The following is a 15,417-nucleotide window of genomic DNA, read 5'->3' on the forward strand; positions in this document are numbered from 1 at the left end:
ATGGGACTGAACAGAGGAACCATGAGAGATGGAGTTTTGTTCATAGCGTCTTGCACATGCCCCATAAAAACTGAGTGAACAGAGCATGCCTGTTGCACACTTAGTGCTCACTACGGAAGCAGCAAAATGAATCAATGGCTGCTTTCATTTTTTATTGTTATTATTATTTATTAAATCTGTATACTGCGCTGCATCCGAGGGTCACAGGGTGGTTCACAACAGAAAATTTACTCCCATAGTATAATGAATGCAAAAAAGACCATTATCTCTGAAGCTGAAGGCTGGCAAATTAGAACATTAAGCACAGCTGCTAGTTAATGGCGCAGGATCTTGTGATCTTTTGGGAGCTCTTTGTAATTGAATAGAATATGGGCAGAGCTGATGGCAGGCTGTGTAAACCCTTGCAAGGGAAACAGACTCTGGATTAAATGCTCTGTGCACTTTGTACCCTCAAGACAGATGGCTTTGTTGACGTCATGCAAGTCTTAGCTATTAATGTTGACACTGTTTAGACCTTCACCAAGATTTTCCAAACACAGGGAACTATTTTCTTCACATGTCACAAAATATATACATTTATATAAAAAACATTTCAACACTACCTGAAATGAACAACCTGGCAAGAAGGCAAGCATGCAAATGGCTGGTTTCTTTTGTTTGGGAAAAAAAGTTCATCAGCCTAAAAAAGGAAGAACAGAAAATTATAATCAGATTATTATTATTTTTAAGAAAAGACAAAAGACTGCAGCACTATGCATTTAACAGACCAACAGGTGAAAGGTTATTTTCACTGTACAATGAAGAGTACGGTGGTACCTTGGGTTAAGAATTTAATTCGTTCTGGAGGTCCGTTCTTAACCTGAAACTGTTCTTAACCTGAGGTACCACTTTTAGCTAATGGGGCCTCCCGCTACTGCTGTGCCGGCACCACGCGACTTCTGTTCTCATTCTGAGGCAAAGTTCTTAACCCGAGGTACCATTTCTGGGTTAGCAGTCTGTAACCTCTGAAGCATCTGCAACCTGAAGTGTCTGTAACCCGAGGTACCACTGTACTGTTAGCATATACCCCTATGACACCAAACCTCAGGACATCATTCCTAGATGGTACAACTCAATGGCTGCTTGAGCCAAAACTTGTAGAGTAAGACACATGAAGTTGATTTTTACTGTTGCAGAAAATTAAATAAAAATTGGGAGGCAGGGATATATGTTGGCTGTATTATGAACTTTGTATAATCTTATTTTAACACTTTAGATTGTTCTTTTTATACATAATTTAGCTGTTGGATAAGGTAATAATAAAATGAATAATCCTTGGGCCTCTTTTTCTCTGTCACTCAGAGTTACACATTCCTCATCTCATCTGACTACGAACGGGCAGAGTGGCGAGAGATCATCCGGGAGCAGCAGAAGAAATGTACGTGCCTATGCTCTGACTTCCCTAGGTGTGACCAGCAGGCATCCTGGGCTTGGAGAAATCAGAGGGGGGATCTGGGGTCTGGCCCTTGTGCCTGTTTAAGGCTGAACGTGCCACTCTTATGTGAGAGGGTTGCCGAATGTCCCATGTGTAGATGTGCGGGCCTTTTTGACTGTGGTCTGGGTCAGATACAGATGTGTTTCTGTAAATCAGCACCTCCCAGGTGCTTCCCCTCCACTCCAGTGAGACCCCAAGGATGGGAACTCCCAGCATGCTGTCCACATGTAGGAAGAAACTTCTACAGTTCTGTGCTCAGTATTGTTGCAGTGATGCTACCTAGTCCAGCCATCATTCCCAGTAAGGAGCAGGTAACTTGTTGAGGGAGATCTCCAGGTTTATTAGAAGAGGGCCTTTCCTCTGTGAGAAAAGGCTTCTGCATGATTCCCACAAGGGCATCCATGTGGCAAATCGTTTGGTAGGAGTTGGCTATCTGCTTGACCTTTTCTAGGATAACTGGGAATCGTAGTATTCTATTCCCAGGATCATTCCTGAGGGTCCCTTGTGGATGTCTTGGTGGCAATAATACTCAAAGCAAAGAGGTCAGCATTACCGGCCTACACTTTTCTTCCCAAGTTTGCAGGAGATTAAAAGCCCATTCTCCTCTGAACTGTAGGTTTCAAAAGCTTCTCGCTGACTTCAGTGGAGCTCCAGATGCTGACAAATTCCTGTGTGAAACTTCAGACTGTGCACCACATCCCCCTCACGATAAACAAAGAAGGTGAGAACCCTGGAACCAGTTGGCCTCATCTGCCATTGCTCTTGACTATCTTGCCTCCAACAGTGGGCAGCACTCAGAGGGACGATTTCCAAGTGGCTGCTAGTGTCTAATGTGTGTGTTGGATCTATACCAGGGGTCTGCAACCTTTAAGACAAAAAGAGCCACTTGGACCCGTTTCCGAAAAAACAACAACAACTGGGAGCCGCAAAAACATTGCAACATTTAAAACAAATATAACACTGCATATATTGTTTCTGGCCTTAATGCTATATATACAGGATCGTGCAGTCAGCTGTCAATCTCAAGAAAAAAGGACAAATTAATAGCTAATTAAAATATTTAATTTACAACCAGGTAACCAGGTTAATGGGACTTTTGCTCCTGAACCTCAGTGCTCAGTGTCTGCACATCAGGGCTGTAAGACGTCACCTTCATTTTCACACAGGCTTGCAACCTGTCATCTGTGAGGCGTGATCGGTGTTTGTTTTTAATATAGTTCATGTTGGAGAAGACCTGCTCACATACATATGTGGAAGAGACCACAAGGGCCATCGAGTCCAACCCCCTGCCAAGCAGGAAACACCATCAGAGCACTCCTGACATATGGTTGTCAAGCCTCTGCTTAAAGACCTCCAAAGAAGGAGACTCCACCACACTCCTTGGCAGCAATTCACCAAACTTTCACCTGCTTAAGTTTAAAAAGGGGCTTCAAGCAACTAAAAAGGGGCTTCAGGCAACTAACTCCACGTGGAATTCCACGCGACCGCGACTGCATAATCAATGCCACAAAATTAACCAGGGCCCCAGTGAACCATAAATCATAATCAGTGCCTGATGTAAATAATAATTAATAATGAGGGCCCAATGTCATCCTCGTCATTATAAAAATAATCCCTCTCTTCGTGCCGCCCAGCCTCCCAAGAAAAAACCCCCACTTCAAACGGTCACAAAGCACAAATTCCACGCGACCGCGACTTGCTATGCCCAATAATCAATGCCCCAAAATGCCATAGAAAATTAATCAGGGCCCCAGTGTACCATAAATCATAATCAGTGCCTGATGTAAATAATAATTAATAATGAGGCATTCGTCATTATAAAAATATCGTATTTTTCGCCCCATAGGACGCTCCGTCCCATAGGACGCACCTAGTTTTTTTTTGGGGGGGGGAATAAAGGGGGAAAAAATTCCCTTTATTTCCCCCCCAAAATCAGGTCGGGGAAACCGAACCAGGTCGAGGAACAGCGGGATGGCGGCGCTGCGCCTCCCTGCTGTCCCCCGAGCTTGTGGGGCTGGCCGATGTCTGCCCCGCGCGAGGGGCGCTCTGCATCAGGGCGCCCCCCCTTGCGGGGCGGCAGGCTGCTACCCGCAGCGTGGGGATCCTTGCCGGGAAGTCCGGCAAGGCTCCCCACGCTGCGGATGTCTGCCTGGCGAGGGGGTTGCTCTGCTTTAGGGCGCCCCGCCCGCCGGGCGGCAGGCTGCTATCCGCAGCGTCGGGAGCCTTGCCAGGAAGTCCGGCAAGGCTCCCCACGCTGCGGATGTCTACCTGGCGAGGGGGGCGCTCTGCTTTAGGGCGCCCCGCCCGCTGGGCGGCAGGCTGCTTACCTCCGCCCCTCGCCTCTGCCCCTCGCCACCGCAGCAAAGGCTTTAAAGAGCCGCATGCGGCTCTGGAGCCACAGGTTGCCGACCCCCGATCTATACCATTGCATACCAATAAAAGTACACAGTCCCAGTTCACTTCCCAGACATAGGCATGGAGCCAGCCACCAGCTTTAGTCGTCGTAATGGTGAAAAACAGTGTCTTAAAAATGTAGTGGCTCACTCTCAGTCCAGAAGCCTTTTTCATGCTCCCTGGATTTTGGGCTGTTACATAGTCTAATTTCTTATGCTCAGAGCTATAAACGTTATGAAACTAAATTTCCATAGATTATGGAGCAGATTTTTTCCCCAAGCCACAATAACATACATAGAAGGTTGTTAAATCTGGGATAAATGCACTTACAGTCTTTAAACATACACATTCACGCCACAGAAATTGAATTTAACAGATATAGGGGGATTTAATCTGTCTTTCCCACTGAACTCCCAGAGCCAGTTTAACTATCACATTTATATGTTTTTGAACACAGATGATGAGTCCCCTGGTCTCTATGGGTTCCTGAACGTCATTGTCCATTCAGCCAGCGGCTTCAAGCAGAGCTCAAGTGAGTAGTTGCATGGTAGCTGTGGGTGAATGCAAAGAGCTGGAATACCGTCATGGTGGTGTGGCTAACAACCAAATGAAAGCCCCACTCTGGATTCAAGCAGGCCTCTGGTTGCCCACAGGGAGACGCTGGTGCTGCTGCCATAACAATGGAATATAATGTTATAGAAGTGGATGGGAGACCCTGAAGAGTTGCAGCCAGTAACTGTAAGCAGTACTGAGCTAGATAGACCAAATGCTCTGTATTGGTTTAAGGCAGCTGCTTCCTATGCTCCTTTGTTGTCTGGCTTCTTGCACAGCCCAATCAATGCACTTTCTCTCTGCAGCTATATAGCTGGCACACATATGAAGGTGGTTGTTGCAGCACACCTAGTTGGCATTTTTGTGGCAGTCAGGAGAGTTGACCTTTGGAGGGCTCAAGGGATGGGTGGCCAGCTGGCCTCCCATCTGGTAAATTCAGCCTATGCTGCTGTCTGGCAGGGGGTGTGTTTCTGTGTGGGGAGTCTATCCTGGAAGCCTTTTAAAATGCACAGTAGTGACAGCTTGGTGACTGACGCCTGGCATGTTAGGAAGGTCTTCAGCGACAGAATGAAATTTAATAAATTCTTCCATCCTTTGAGGTTGGGTTTTACAAATCAACCTTGTGGGACAATTGTCAGGCATGAGAATGAGCTTGCAATATAATCTTTACCTTGGAGTGGTTCTGGAAACTGAGACACTTGAGGAGAGAAGAGCAGCCCTCATGCTCCAAATATCAGTGTCAGCAGAGACCACCATGAGACTAAAGGAAGCACCCTACTCTGGGAGGTACTCCAAAGTGTAGATCAATGTTGCATGGACCAAACAGCAGTCAGATTGCGTGTGAGCACATGGTCTGATCCAGCTGACCAAGGAAACTGCAAGAGATGCTGGTGACCCTAACCGAGCCATTGCTTCTTTGTCATCCTCCTCCTAGACCTCTACTGCACTTTAGAAGTGGATTCCTTTGGGTACTTCGTGAACAAGGCAAAAACGAGAGTTTACAGAGACACAGCAGAGCCCAACTGGAATGAGGTAGGCTGTAGTGGTGCTCTGGGCTTCCTCTAATCACCACCTCTCATAGAGTCTTTGACAAGAGGAGGCCAGCGGTTCTGTTTGTGCAGATTTAAATTGCTTTCTCCTTATGTGGTGCATCAGGGAGGTTCCTGTAGGATATTTTTTGTCATGGCCTGCTCCTAATAGGATGGGACCTTCATCTTACTGCCACTGTCTGCATACAAATGGTTCCAAGAATTAATCCCATTTGAAAAGTGGTCATAATGAAATTCAGCTGTCTAATTTGGGGGCCAAGTGTGGCAGTGCCCTTATGGTCCCCTCCCATTTGTTTCAGTAAGGCGGGGGGAGAGACATCCTTTTGGATTTCCCCCTCTATAGGCATCAAACTGTTTTGATCTAAATCCACCTCTTTGAAAATTCAGCAGGAGAGCATATTGAGTCTTAGATGTGAATGCCACAGTTGCATCTTGTATGTGGAAAGAGTCCCATCAGAGGAAAAAGCAGGGTATAAATAAATAGTATAAAAACAACAACAACTGACCACCATCACAACTGACTTGCAGCATTAACTGAGTGGGGAAAGTTCAAGGCCAATGCTGTGACTTGCTTAGAGTGGTTAGTCTTGGGCTGTATCCCTGAGGGCTGCTTTTGAGTAACAGTGATTCAGGCAGCTCCATTGAATTTGTTTTGAGTGACTTATGAAAGTGAAGGGGAAAGTAGCCAGAAGCAGAACAGTCTCTCTTTTGAGAACTGGGCAGTGGCACAGCTTGCAAGAGCAGCTGCCTCTATTGCTGTTTTTTATTCTAGTACAGCCTTCCTCATCCTGGTTTCCTGTAGATATTACGGACTACAATTCTCATCAGCCCCAGCCACTATGGATGTTCTGTCCGGGGATGTTGGGAATTGCACTCCAAAACATTTGGATGATGCCAAGATGGAGAAGGCTGCACTAGAGGGTTTCAGTGTTTAGAGACCTATTACAATAGTTTAGCTCATCAAGATTTTTATTTTGTTTAACAAAGTGTACATGCCACTTACTCTGTATAAAACCTCTAAGAAGTTTACAAAAGATCTTTCCTCGGGAAATATGGAAGTTGCAGTATCTTTCCTGGCAAAGCCAAGAATTTGTCTCCCTCTGGAACAGACCCAAGGGTGTGACAGTCATCCTTCACATATGTCTTATGGTCTAGTCCTCTCAAAGGTTTTTTATGTCCATGCTTTAATTGTATTTTACAATTGTAATTTACTTGTAATTAATTGTATTTTACAATTAATTGTATTTTTAAGTTTTTAATACCTTTCATTGTTTCATATTGCATTTTTTATTGCTGCCTTTCTTATGTTAGGGGGAGGCTCCATAAGTTTAGTTCATAAAAAGCCCACCTCCCGTTGCTAGCAAAGTGCACAACCCCTCCTTGGGGAACTATCTTATAGATTTATAGATTATACAGACAGAAAACTGTTTTGATTGCACAGAAGTTGTTCCCCAGGTGGAAACCAGAATGAGACAAAATCTTCAGGGTGCCCTTTCATGGTTTCCCAAGAAATCTCTGATGTTAGGTCTTTGAGAGCTACAGCATGGGCAGCCAGTGTGGTGCCTGCCAGATGTTGTTGGACTACAGAATCTATCATCTCTGTCCATTGGCCATGCTGACTGGGGCTTATAGGAGTTGTCCAAAGCATCTAACTATCCTTGCTATGAAGAGTGAATCTCGACTAACTCAACTGCTGTTCCCCTGCTGCAGGAATTTGAGATAGAACTGGAGGGTTCACAGACACTGCGAATCTTGTGCTACGAGAAGTGTTACAACAAAACCAAGCTTACCAAAGAAGATGGAGAGACCACAGACCGAATCATGGGCAAAGGCCAAATCCAGGTGGGCTGTTGGAATATATATATATATTTGTAAAGGCAAGATGGCCATGTTTCTTTAAAGCATAGGGTCAGGGACAGGTGGCCTTCCAGATGTTGGACTCCAACCCCCATTGACCCAACCCAGAATGGCCAGTGGTGTTGGGAACATCTGGAGGGTTGCAACTTCCCCATCCATAATTTAGAACATCATATCTGTACAGGATATCTGGGCTCCATGTGCATTGATCCACAACCCATAAAAGGCAAAATGGGAGCAGCCATGGTCACACAGAAAGGTGGTGAGAAGCCCAATGTAGTAATGCTGGCTGGGACTGATGGGAGTTGGAGTCCAAAACTTGTGGAGGGCACCAGCTTGGGGAAGACTGCAGTAAGAAGTAAACGGAGAGGAGTGACTGAAAGCAGGCTACCACCCCTCTTTGGAGGACATGCTCATCTGAATAAACCACTTAGGTGCTTGATCAGCCTTTGGTCTTTTCCTGATGATATATTTCTTTATATCAAAGCATGCCCTTGAGAAAATCTAGTGTTCTTTCTTTGGAACTTGTAAGACCTCTAGATGATGTCAGACATGAAGTTTTCCATCCCTCTCTCTGCTAGAGCTGAGTATAAATTATTCTTGCTTAACTATCCAATTGTGTGTTGCTAATCCTCTATTATCTTGACTGGAAATCTCACCCTCTCACTTCTGGGATTTGTGAATCATGCAGCTCTTTGTATTGTGGTGAATGCAGTGAGCCTTGGTGACTAGAGCTAGGGCTGTTTATTAACTTTACCTCTCTCTCTCTCTCTCTCTCTCTCTCTCTCTCTGCTCTCTCTCTCTCTCTCTCTCTCTCTCTCTCTCTCTGTGTGTGTGTGTGTGTGTGAGAGAGAGAGAGAGAGAGAGAGAGAGGCTGGTTGAATAGGAAGGAAAGCCATCAACTGACTCTGTGTTTGGAAAAGCATGGCTGTTTTCCCCAGAAGCAACAGGCAGCAAATTAATGTTTCCTGTTCCATCATTTGGTCTCTCCGTCTCTGGAAAATGAGCAGCTCTTTTCTTTTGTTGGGGTTTACGGTTTATTTGCTGGAGGTTTCCGTAGAATGTTTACATTGGAATTTGGAGATTTTGCTTGGAATGTAATTCTCTTAAAGACCTCCAGCTTTTCATTCATGCTACAGATTGAAGCTACTTGCTGTCACTCTGCAGAGATGTATGTCACTTCCTGTAGCATTTGATGTGAAATCCAAGGTGTGTTCTATGTGCTCCTTCAGTTTTTAAGCTCATTTTGCAGAATACAGTGGTACCTCTGGTTGTGAACGGGATTCGTTCCGGAGGCCCGTTTGCAACATGAAAAGCCCGCAACCTGAAGCGCTGTATCTGTGCAGGTGCGCGGCATGATTTGGGGCTTGTGCGCATGCAGTGAACCCGGAAGTAAACATCTCTGGTACTTCTGGGTCGCCACGGGACACAACCTGAAAAAACGTAACATGAGGTATGACTGTAGTCCACCTACTGGACCTCTTAACTTCTTACCTGTCACATTTGTACATATACTCTATCTCAGGGGTCTGCAACCCGCGGCTCCGGAGCCGCATGTGGCTCTTTTATATCTTTGCTGCAGCTCCGGGGTGGATACTAGCAAGGGGAGGAGGCGCATTGTGCGCCCCGACACTCCTCACTGTGGCGGGCGCTGTACTGGCTGTGACGTCGCATGGGGGCGGTGCGTGTGTTAGTCACGCACCGCCCCGACGTCACCTTCCCGCCCGCTGTCAGATTGTGGCTCCGGAGATGTATTTGTTTGAAATGTCACAATGGTTTTGCGGCTCCCAGTTGTTGTTTTTTCTTCGGAAACGGGTCCAAGTGGCTCTTTTTGTCTTAAAGGTTGCAGACCCCTGCTCTATCTGATGGAGTAGAACCCTATGAAAGCTTCTGTCACATCTGTTATGGTAATAAGAACATAAGACGATCCCTTGCAGATTTCCTGGTCAAATTAAGAACTCTTTCCCACTAAAACAAACTTGGCCGCCCTTCAGCTGCTTTGGCCTACAACTCCCATGTCACATGACTGTATGCTAGAGCTCATGGGAGCATTACTGTACTGCCTGAGGCTGACGGGAGTTGTAGTTCAAAACTGCTAGAGGGTACCAGATTGAAGAAGGCTGCACTAAATCAACAAGGCAGTAGCTATGCAGAAAGTGTACATACTCCTCTTGCTGTTCAGCAGAACCCAGATGGTGCAAAGTTGGTGATCTAGATGTGACACTAGCTCCTAGCTGCAAATTCATATTTTCAGCAGTCATATTTATTTGTACTATGATAAAGTCTCTAACTGTAGGATTAGCAAGACCTCTATTCAGTAGTTCTACTTCAGCAAATTTTCTACTTGTCTTTCTAGTTCACACTGTGGTCTTCAGCCCCTAAAATATCTGCGTTTCTTTGCCAAGATTTCTTCTAGCAGTGTCTTTCAAATCTCATTTTGCAGTTTAACATAAGCAAGTGAGCAGATTTTCTGGCATGTATGGATCTTTCTAATCTCTCTTTGGCGATCTTGTTGGTTTTTCAGAATACATGCTGCGATAGAGTCTGAGAATGTCTGTGTGGGTAGAAACATCTCAGCATTCCATAACTGAACTAATAGTATCTTTGACTTGTTACTACCGAGATTAAATGGACACATGCATTTTAATCCCATTTCTTCATGATTTTGGTAGCATACAGGGTCCTCCTTTTTGAGAAAGCACCAAATGTGCTTGGGGTTCCTTGGCTACAAGTTAACAATCTAGATACTTTTTATCTTCAATCCTTACAACTGCATTGTGGTCTGTGAGATGAAGAAGCCCTCCCACAAAGCCAGCTGGCATGCGGATTTCACTTTAGGGCAGGGAAATCATGTTGCTTTGTTGCAGGGAAATCATGTTGTCCAAAGTGTCCATGCAGAATTGTTGTCCTCCACACGGGTGATTCATATGGGATTTCTACTCAGTCACACTATAAACAGGATTAAAAGAGTGACATTTATGTCTGTTAATACTGTTTGCTACCCACTTTTTTGTTTTTATTTCCAGACTGGCTGGCTAGTCTGCCTTTCCCCACTGCACCACCCTTGTTGATCATGTAAGCAGCTTGTCTGGCCAGCTTGGAATGGCAAAGCTGCTGTTACGGAATATAATTCATTTAAACATATCCTTCCTGTTGTATCTTTGTCATTCTTCCCAGTGGCCTTATCAGGGCTGATATTTCCTCCTCCAATGGGCCAGTTAAATATTTTTTTCCCAAATCTTCTGTTTTTAGCTGCTTATTGTTTAAGTTCTTTAATAGAAGCACAATACTGGACTGCTGGTAAATTACTCTACATTGGGTGATTATTTTTTAAAGGACCCATTACTCACTGGCATTAGAGCATATACAGTGGTACCTTGGGATGTGAATGGGATCCATTCCGGAGCCCCGTTCACATCCTGAACAGAACGTAAGATGTGACTGCACGTGAGCGGGTCACGTTTTGCCACTTCTGTGCATGTGTGTGACGTCATTTTGAGCGTCTGCGCATGCGGCAAAACCTGGAAGTAACATGCTCCGTTACTTCTGGGTTGCCACAGAGTGCAACCCGAAAGCGCTCAACCTGAAGCACATTCAACCCGAGGTATGACTGTACTTTTATTTATTTATTACATTTATATTCCACCTTTCCTCCATGGATCTGGCATGGATGCTTTAGTTAAAATTCCAGCAATGCAGGGGATTGGACTATATAACCCTTGGGAACATTCTAACTCTACAATTCTATGATTCCAAGGAGCCCAGGGTGGTGTGCATGCTTTTTCCTCTCCTCTCTGCAGCCTGGTGCCCTCCAGATGGCATGGGGGGGTTGATCCTTGGGTCCCTTTCAACTCTATGATTCTAAAGCACATTTAGATGGCATCTACGCATATACACGAGCATTTTGAACTGGGAAAGACTTCTTGAAAAAGAGATGGACTTTTTCTGAGTGCTTGCTGGGAGAGCTCATGAATACCAAACTGATGTCAGAATGAATTGAATGAAACTCTTCCGTCAGTAGTTAAAAAAACATTGAGTCTTGCATTCTTGCATTGAGTCTTGTATTCGTGCTCTGCTGCTGGATTGAAGGTGGCACCTGTTGTGTAGAAGTACCATTTCCTTCCATAGGTGGTACTTCATGCCTAACTTTGGAATCTCTGCCCTCATCCCAGACAGCTTTTACCTGTTGAATCCCCAAAGAATGCATCAGGCAGCATTTTCACTTATTTATGTAGAAGATTCACTACCCCAGGTTTTCGTTTTTCATAAAAACTCAAAAGTGACGTACAGTAAAACATGCTTGTTTTAGACAAGAGTTGCATTTTAGGTGAGCTTGCTCCCCTTTGGGAGCGAGTTCTGCAACTTTATATGACACAGAAGTACAAGGCATGAGCAGCAGATGAATTGCATCTTGAATCTGGGTTGACTGTTCCCACTGTGAGAATGGTGAAGGGCTATCCATGTCAGCTCCAGAAAGCAGTTGCATGGGGGTGGAGGTGAGCTCAGTAGTTCCACAAAGGAAACCAGATACTTCAGAAGCCATTTCCTCTCAATTCTGGGAAAATACAAAGCTTGTTGAGGGAAAATTCTGCCTCCCTTCCCATAAACTCTTTTGGGAAGGAAAAACAAACACCTCATTGGAACCTTGGCTGCCCAAACTGAAGTGGGCAGGTCCTCCAGGAAGAATATTCTCATTATAAAGCCCCTGGCAGAGCAAGAGTAGACTTAGAGGGACAACACTGGGCTTCAGAGCACAATAAGAGCACACGACACAGTAAGAGATGTGGGAGCTGCTGATGACCCACTCCACCACTCAGGGAGTCTTCAAGCATTTCTGCTACTGCTGTAGCTGCAGGACTCTGCTGGATTTACCGAAGAAATGTACACATAACAGAAGCCACACTCTGTGGCCCCGAGTCTGTGGCAGAGTGCTACAAGGAAAGGTTGGCTTTACTCTTACATTCATTCAGTCATTCATTCTCTCTCTCTCTTTCTCCCCACCCTCCGCCTTCCCATTGCTTTGTGCTGTATGTGTGGATAGAGAAACTGCTTCCACTTATTAGCAATAATAGTGGGGTCTCAACAGGCGGAGGCAAAGGGCTAATTCTCACAAACAGCAAATGAAGTGGTAAACCTGTGCCTGGACTGTGCCACTTCAGGATTCAAGTGGGGCCTCAGATTGTTGAATGCTCCTCCCTTTACCAAAAAAAATAAAAATAAAAAAAATTAAAAATTCCTTGCATGTTGAAAACTTTCTAGCTGTTTTCCTGGCATGCTAGTTTTCTGGGCCTATGGAATTTTTATGTGTGGAAGAGCATTATCATACAAACACACCCAATGAACCTGCAGTCATCTGAGTGGCATAATTCAGAGACAGGTTTACAACTTCACCTAGGCCCGAGAGAGGAGTCGGCTCTGAATCTCTAAAACTGATTCGGGGGCAGGCCAGAGGGAGGCTGATGAACAAGCCCAGCAAACCAGAATTGGTACCACAGTCTCTGCTAGAAAACCTCCACCAGCTGGTCAGACAGACGTGTGTATTGTGTGCAAAAATAAAAGACAATTGTTTTGAAATTTTTGTGACAAGGATAAAGGTATGTGTTGAATGTATTTGCTTAGCTTTGCAAAACTATGCTGCTTTCATGACTTTCGTTGTCAAACATTCTGGAATCTTTTTTTTCTCGTGCAGAAGAGGGTGGCGGATGACAAATGGTCTGAAAGGCCACTGAGGAATTTCTAAATCAGCCTTCCCCAACCTGGTGCCCTCCAGCAGTTTTGGACTACGGGGGCAGTTTGGAGCTATGGCACAAAACAACTCAAGGGCATCAGACTGGGGAAGACTGTTCTAGGGTATTCATGTTGAGAACTGTTGAGGGCTATAATTTTGCTATTTGTTTTAAAGGACAAGCTAACAGGATTCTCCTGATATCACTGATCCCACAAATATGTGACTTGCATGCCGGACTAATTAAATTTGGCTCCCAGTATGTTTCCGAGCACGCTGACCTTCAAAGCCCTAAATGGCCTTGGCCCAGTATACCCAAAGGAGTGTCTTCACCCCCATCGTTCAGCCTGGACACTGAGGTCCAGCTCTGAGGATCTTCTGGTGGTTTCCTCACTGCGAGAAGTGAGGTTACAAGGAACCAGGTGGAAGGCCTTCTTGGTAGTGGCGCCCGACCTGTGGAACGCCCTACCATCAGATGTCAAGGAAATAAAACAACTTATCTGACTTTTAGAAGACATCTGAAGGCAGCCCTCTTTAGGGAAGTTTTTTATGTTTTAAGTTTTATTCTGTTTTTAGTCCTTTGTTGGGAGCCGCCCAGAGTGGCTGGGGAAACCCAGCCAGATGGATGGGGTATAAATATTATTATTATTATTATTATTATTATTATTATTATTATTATTATTAAACTAATTTATGTAAGGCAATACAACCGCTTTGGTCTCTGCACCTGGTTGCTAACTCACTAATAACTCTCCATTTTTCAGCTGGATCCACAGACATTGCAAGATAAAGACTGGCAACGCACTGTCATATTGATGAATGGAGTAAGTACAGACAATTCTAAAATGCAAGCTGGCTGCTCCTGACTGTTCCGTTTTGGATTGGATTTTCAGGTCTTGTGCTCCTGGTGACTTAAGACCCAAACTCAAATGTTGTTGTTCCACAGACATGGTGTAACATCTGCACACACATGTAGATGATGATATAAAACACTGACAGCAAGCGGCTTGCCAGGCCTGTGCAGCTGTTTACATGCCTGCTGAGGAGCCAGCTTTATAGATTGTTCCTTGCGTGGGTGCATTCTCCATTAGCACACAGATACAGAGCAGCTTTGAGCATTCAATTGTTGCATAGGAACCGCATGTATAAATTTTCTATGTTGGAAATTCTGCCTTTGTATCGCCCATACTGCCAAAACACATAAGCTCTCTGTTAAGAATCTGCACTTCTCCTGGATGGGGAAGATAGGAGAGTTTTATTTCTAATGCAATAATGTTACAGAGGATCTGGACGTATGCAGAATATGCACATCCTGTTCCTGGTGCAGTAACAGACCACCCTAGCTGTCTTTTTAGTCATGCAGGCTGCTTCTTGCACAACAAGGTCTTTCTCTGGAGCCTGTTTGACCTCTCAAAGCACTCAGCCTTATTAAATTGGCACCTTGACTATTTGGTCCTACTGATGCCTGGTGTGGAAAATCAAAACAACACTCACAACTGTGTGCCCTTGCAAGCACTAATTTTTAACAAAGGGGACAATGCACTCTGGAATTCTCCTCTGCAATTTTCACTGAAATGAATGGGAATGGGAGTGGCTTATATTGGAGGACTTCTCAGCAGATCAAATGCCCGCCAGCACTCAGAGCTGCCCGTCTGTAACCACTGAAGTCCTGTTCTCCCTTTTAAAATATATGCAATGTTGGCATAGCTTTTTGACAAAGAATAGCACATAGTGGAATCTATTTAGAACGGGCATCTGCGTACACTGTCTCTTCAGTGAGCTGTATTAATAAGCTCCAGTTAACCAGATAAAAGTGGTTTAGTTGGGGAAACTACTTCAGATGAAATAGTAATTATTTCAGACATAAGTAGTTTTGAAGAACATTAAAATCTCATGCATCATGTAAAATCTTCTTTGACCCTCAGTTACAAGTTGTTGCTCACTGTGGTGTTAATGCTACTGAATACAGAAGTCTCTCTGTTCATTGAATATCAAATGAGACTTGCTGTCTGAATATTGTCTCTTCCTAGTGAGCATGGATAAACTGCACATTATGCACAGCTGCTATTATTTATATACTTTATATTCTGCTTTTCACGTTGCCATGTACTTGGAGAAGCTAACACATTTTCTTTTAACAAACAGTAAACCACATGTAAAATAAAACAAAAACTGAGAAATGAGAATTTAAAGCAGTAATAAAAGCAGCTGTAAGAGGCCTTACCTTAAGAGATTTTATTGAAACAATTTTAACTGTAAACTCCAGAAACAAAATTTTGCAAGTGTAAGGCTAAAAACAGGGATGGCTAACCTGTGGATCTCAAGATATTGAGGCTCAGTGATTGTGGGAGTTGTAGTCCAGCAAC

General features: G+C 44.5%; 1 protein-coding gene across 1 annotated transcript in view; it reads left to right on the forward strand.

The window, feature by feature from the left end:
- The window catches only part of BCR (BCR activator of RhoGEF and GTPase), a 96,879-nt gene that overhangs the window by 65,380 nt on the left and 16,082 nt on the right, over positions 1 to 15,417 (forward strand). The window contains exons 12-17 of the mRNA XM_083478443.1: positions 1,342 to 1,417; positions 2,091 to 2,195; positions 4,326 to 4,400; positions 5,355 to 5,452; positions 7,180 to 7,311; positions 13,816 to 13,875. Coding sequence (XP_083334569.1) covers positions 1,342 to 1,417; positions 2,091 to 2,195; positions 4,326 to 4,400; positions 5,355 to 5,452; positions 7,180 to 7,311; positions 13,816 to 13,875 — 546 coding nt within the window. The remainder of the gene's footprint in view (positions 1 to 1,341; positions 1,418 to 2,090; positions 2,196 to 4,325; positions 4,401 to 5,354; positions 5,453 to 7,179; positions 7,312 to 13,815; positions 13,876 to 15,417) is intronic.

The sequence above is a fragment of the Podarcis liolepis genome (genome assembly GCF_965112155.1).
Source record: "Podarcis liolepis genome assembly, chromosome: 15".
Classification (NCBI taxonomy): Eukaryota; Metazoa; Chordata; class Lepidosauria; order Squamata; family Lacertidae; genus Podarcis; species Podarcis liolepis.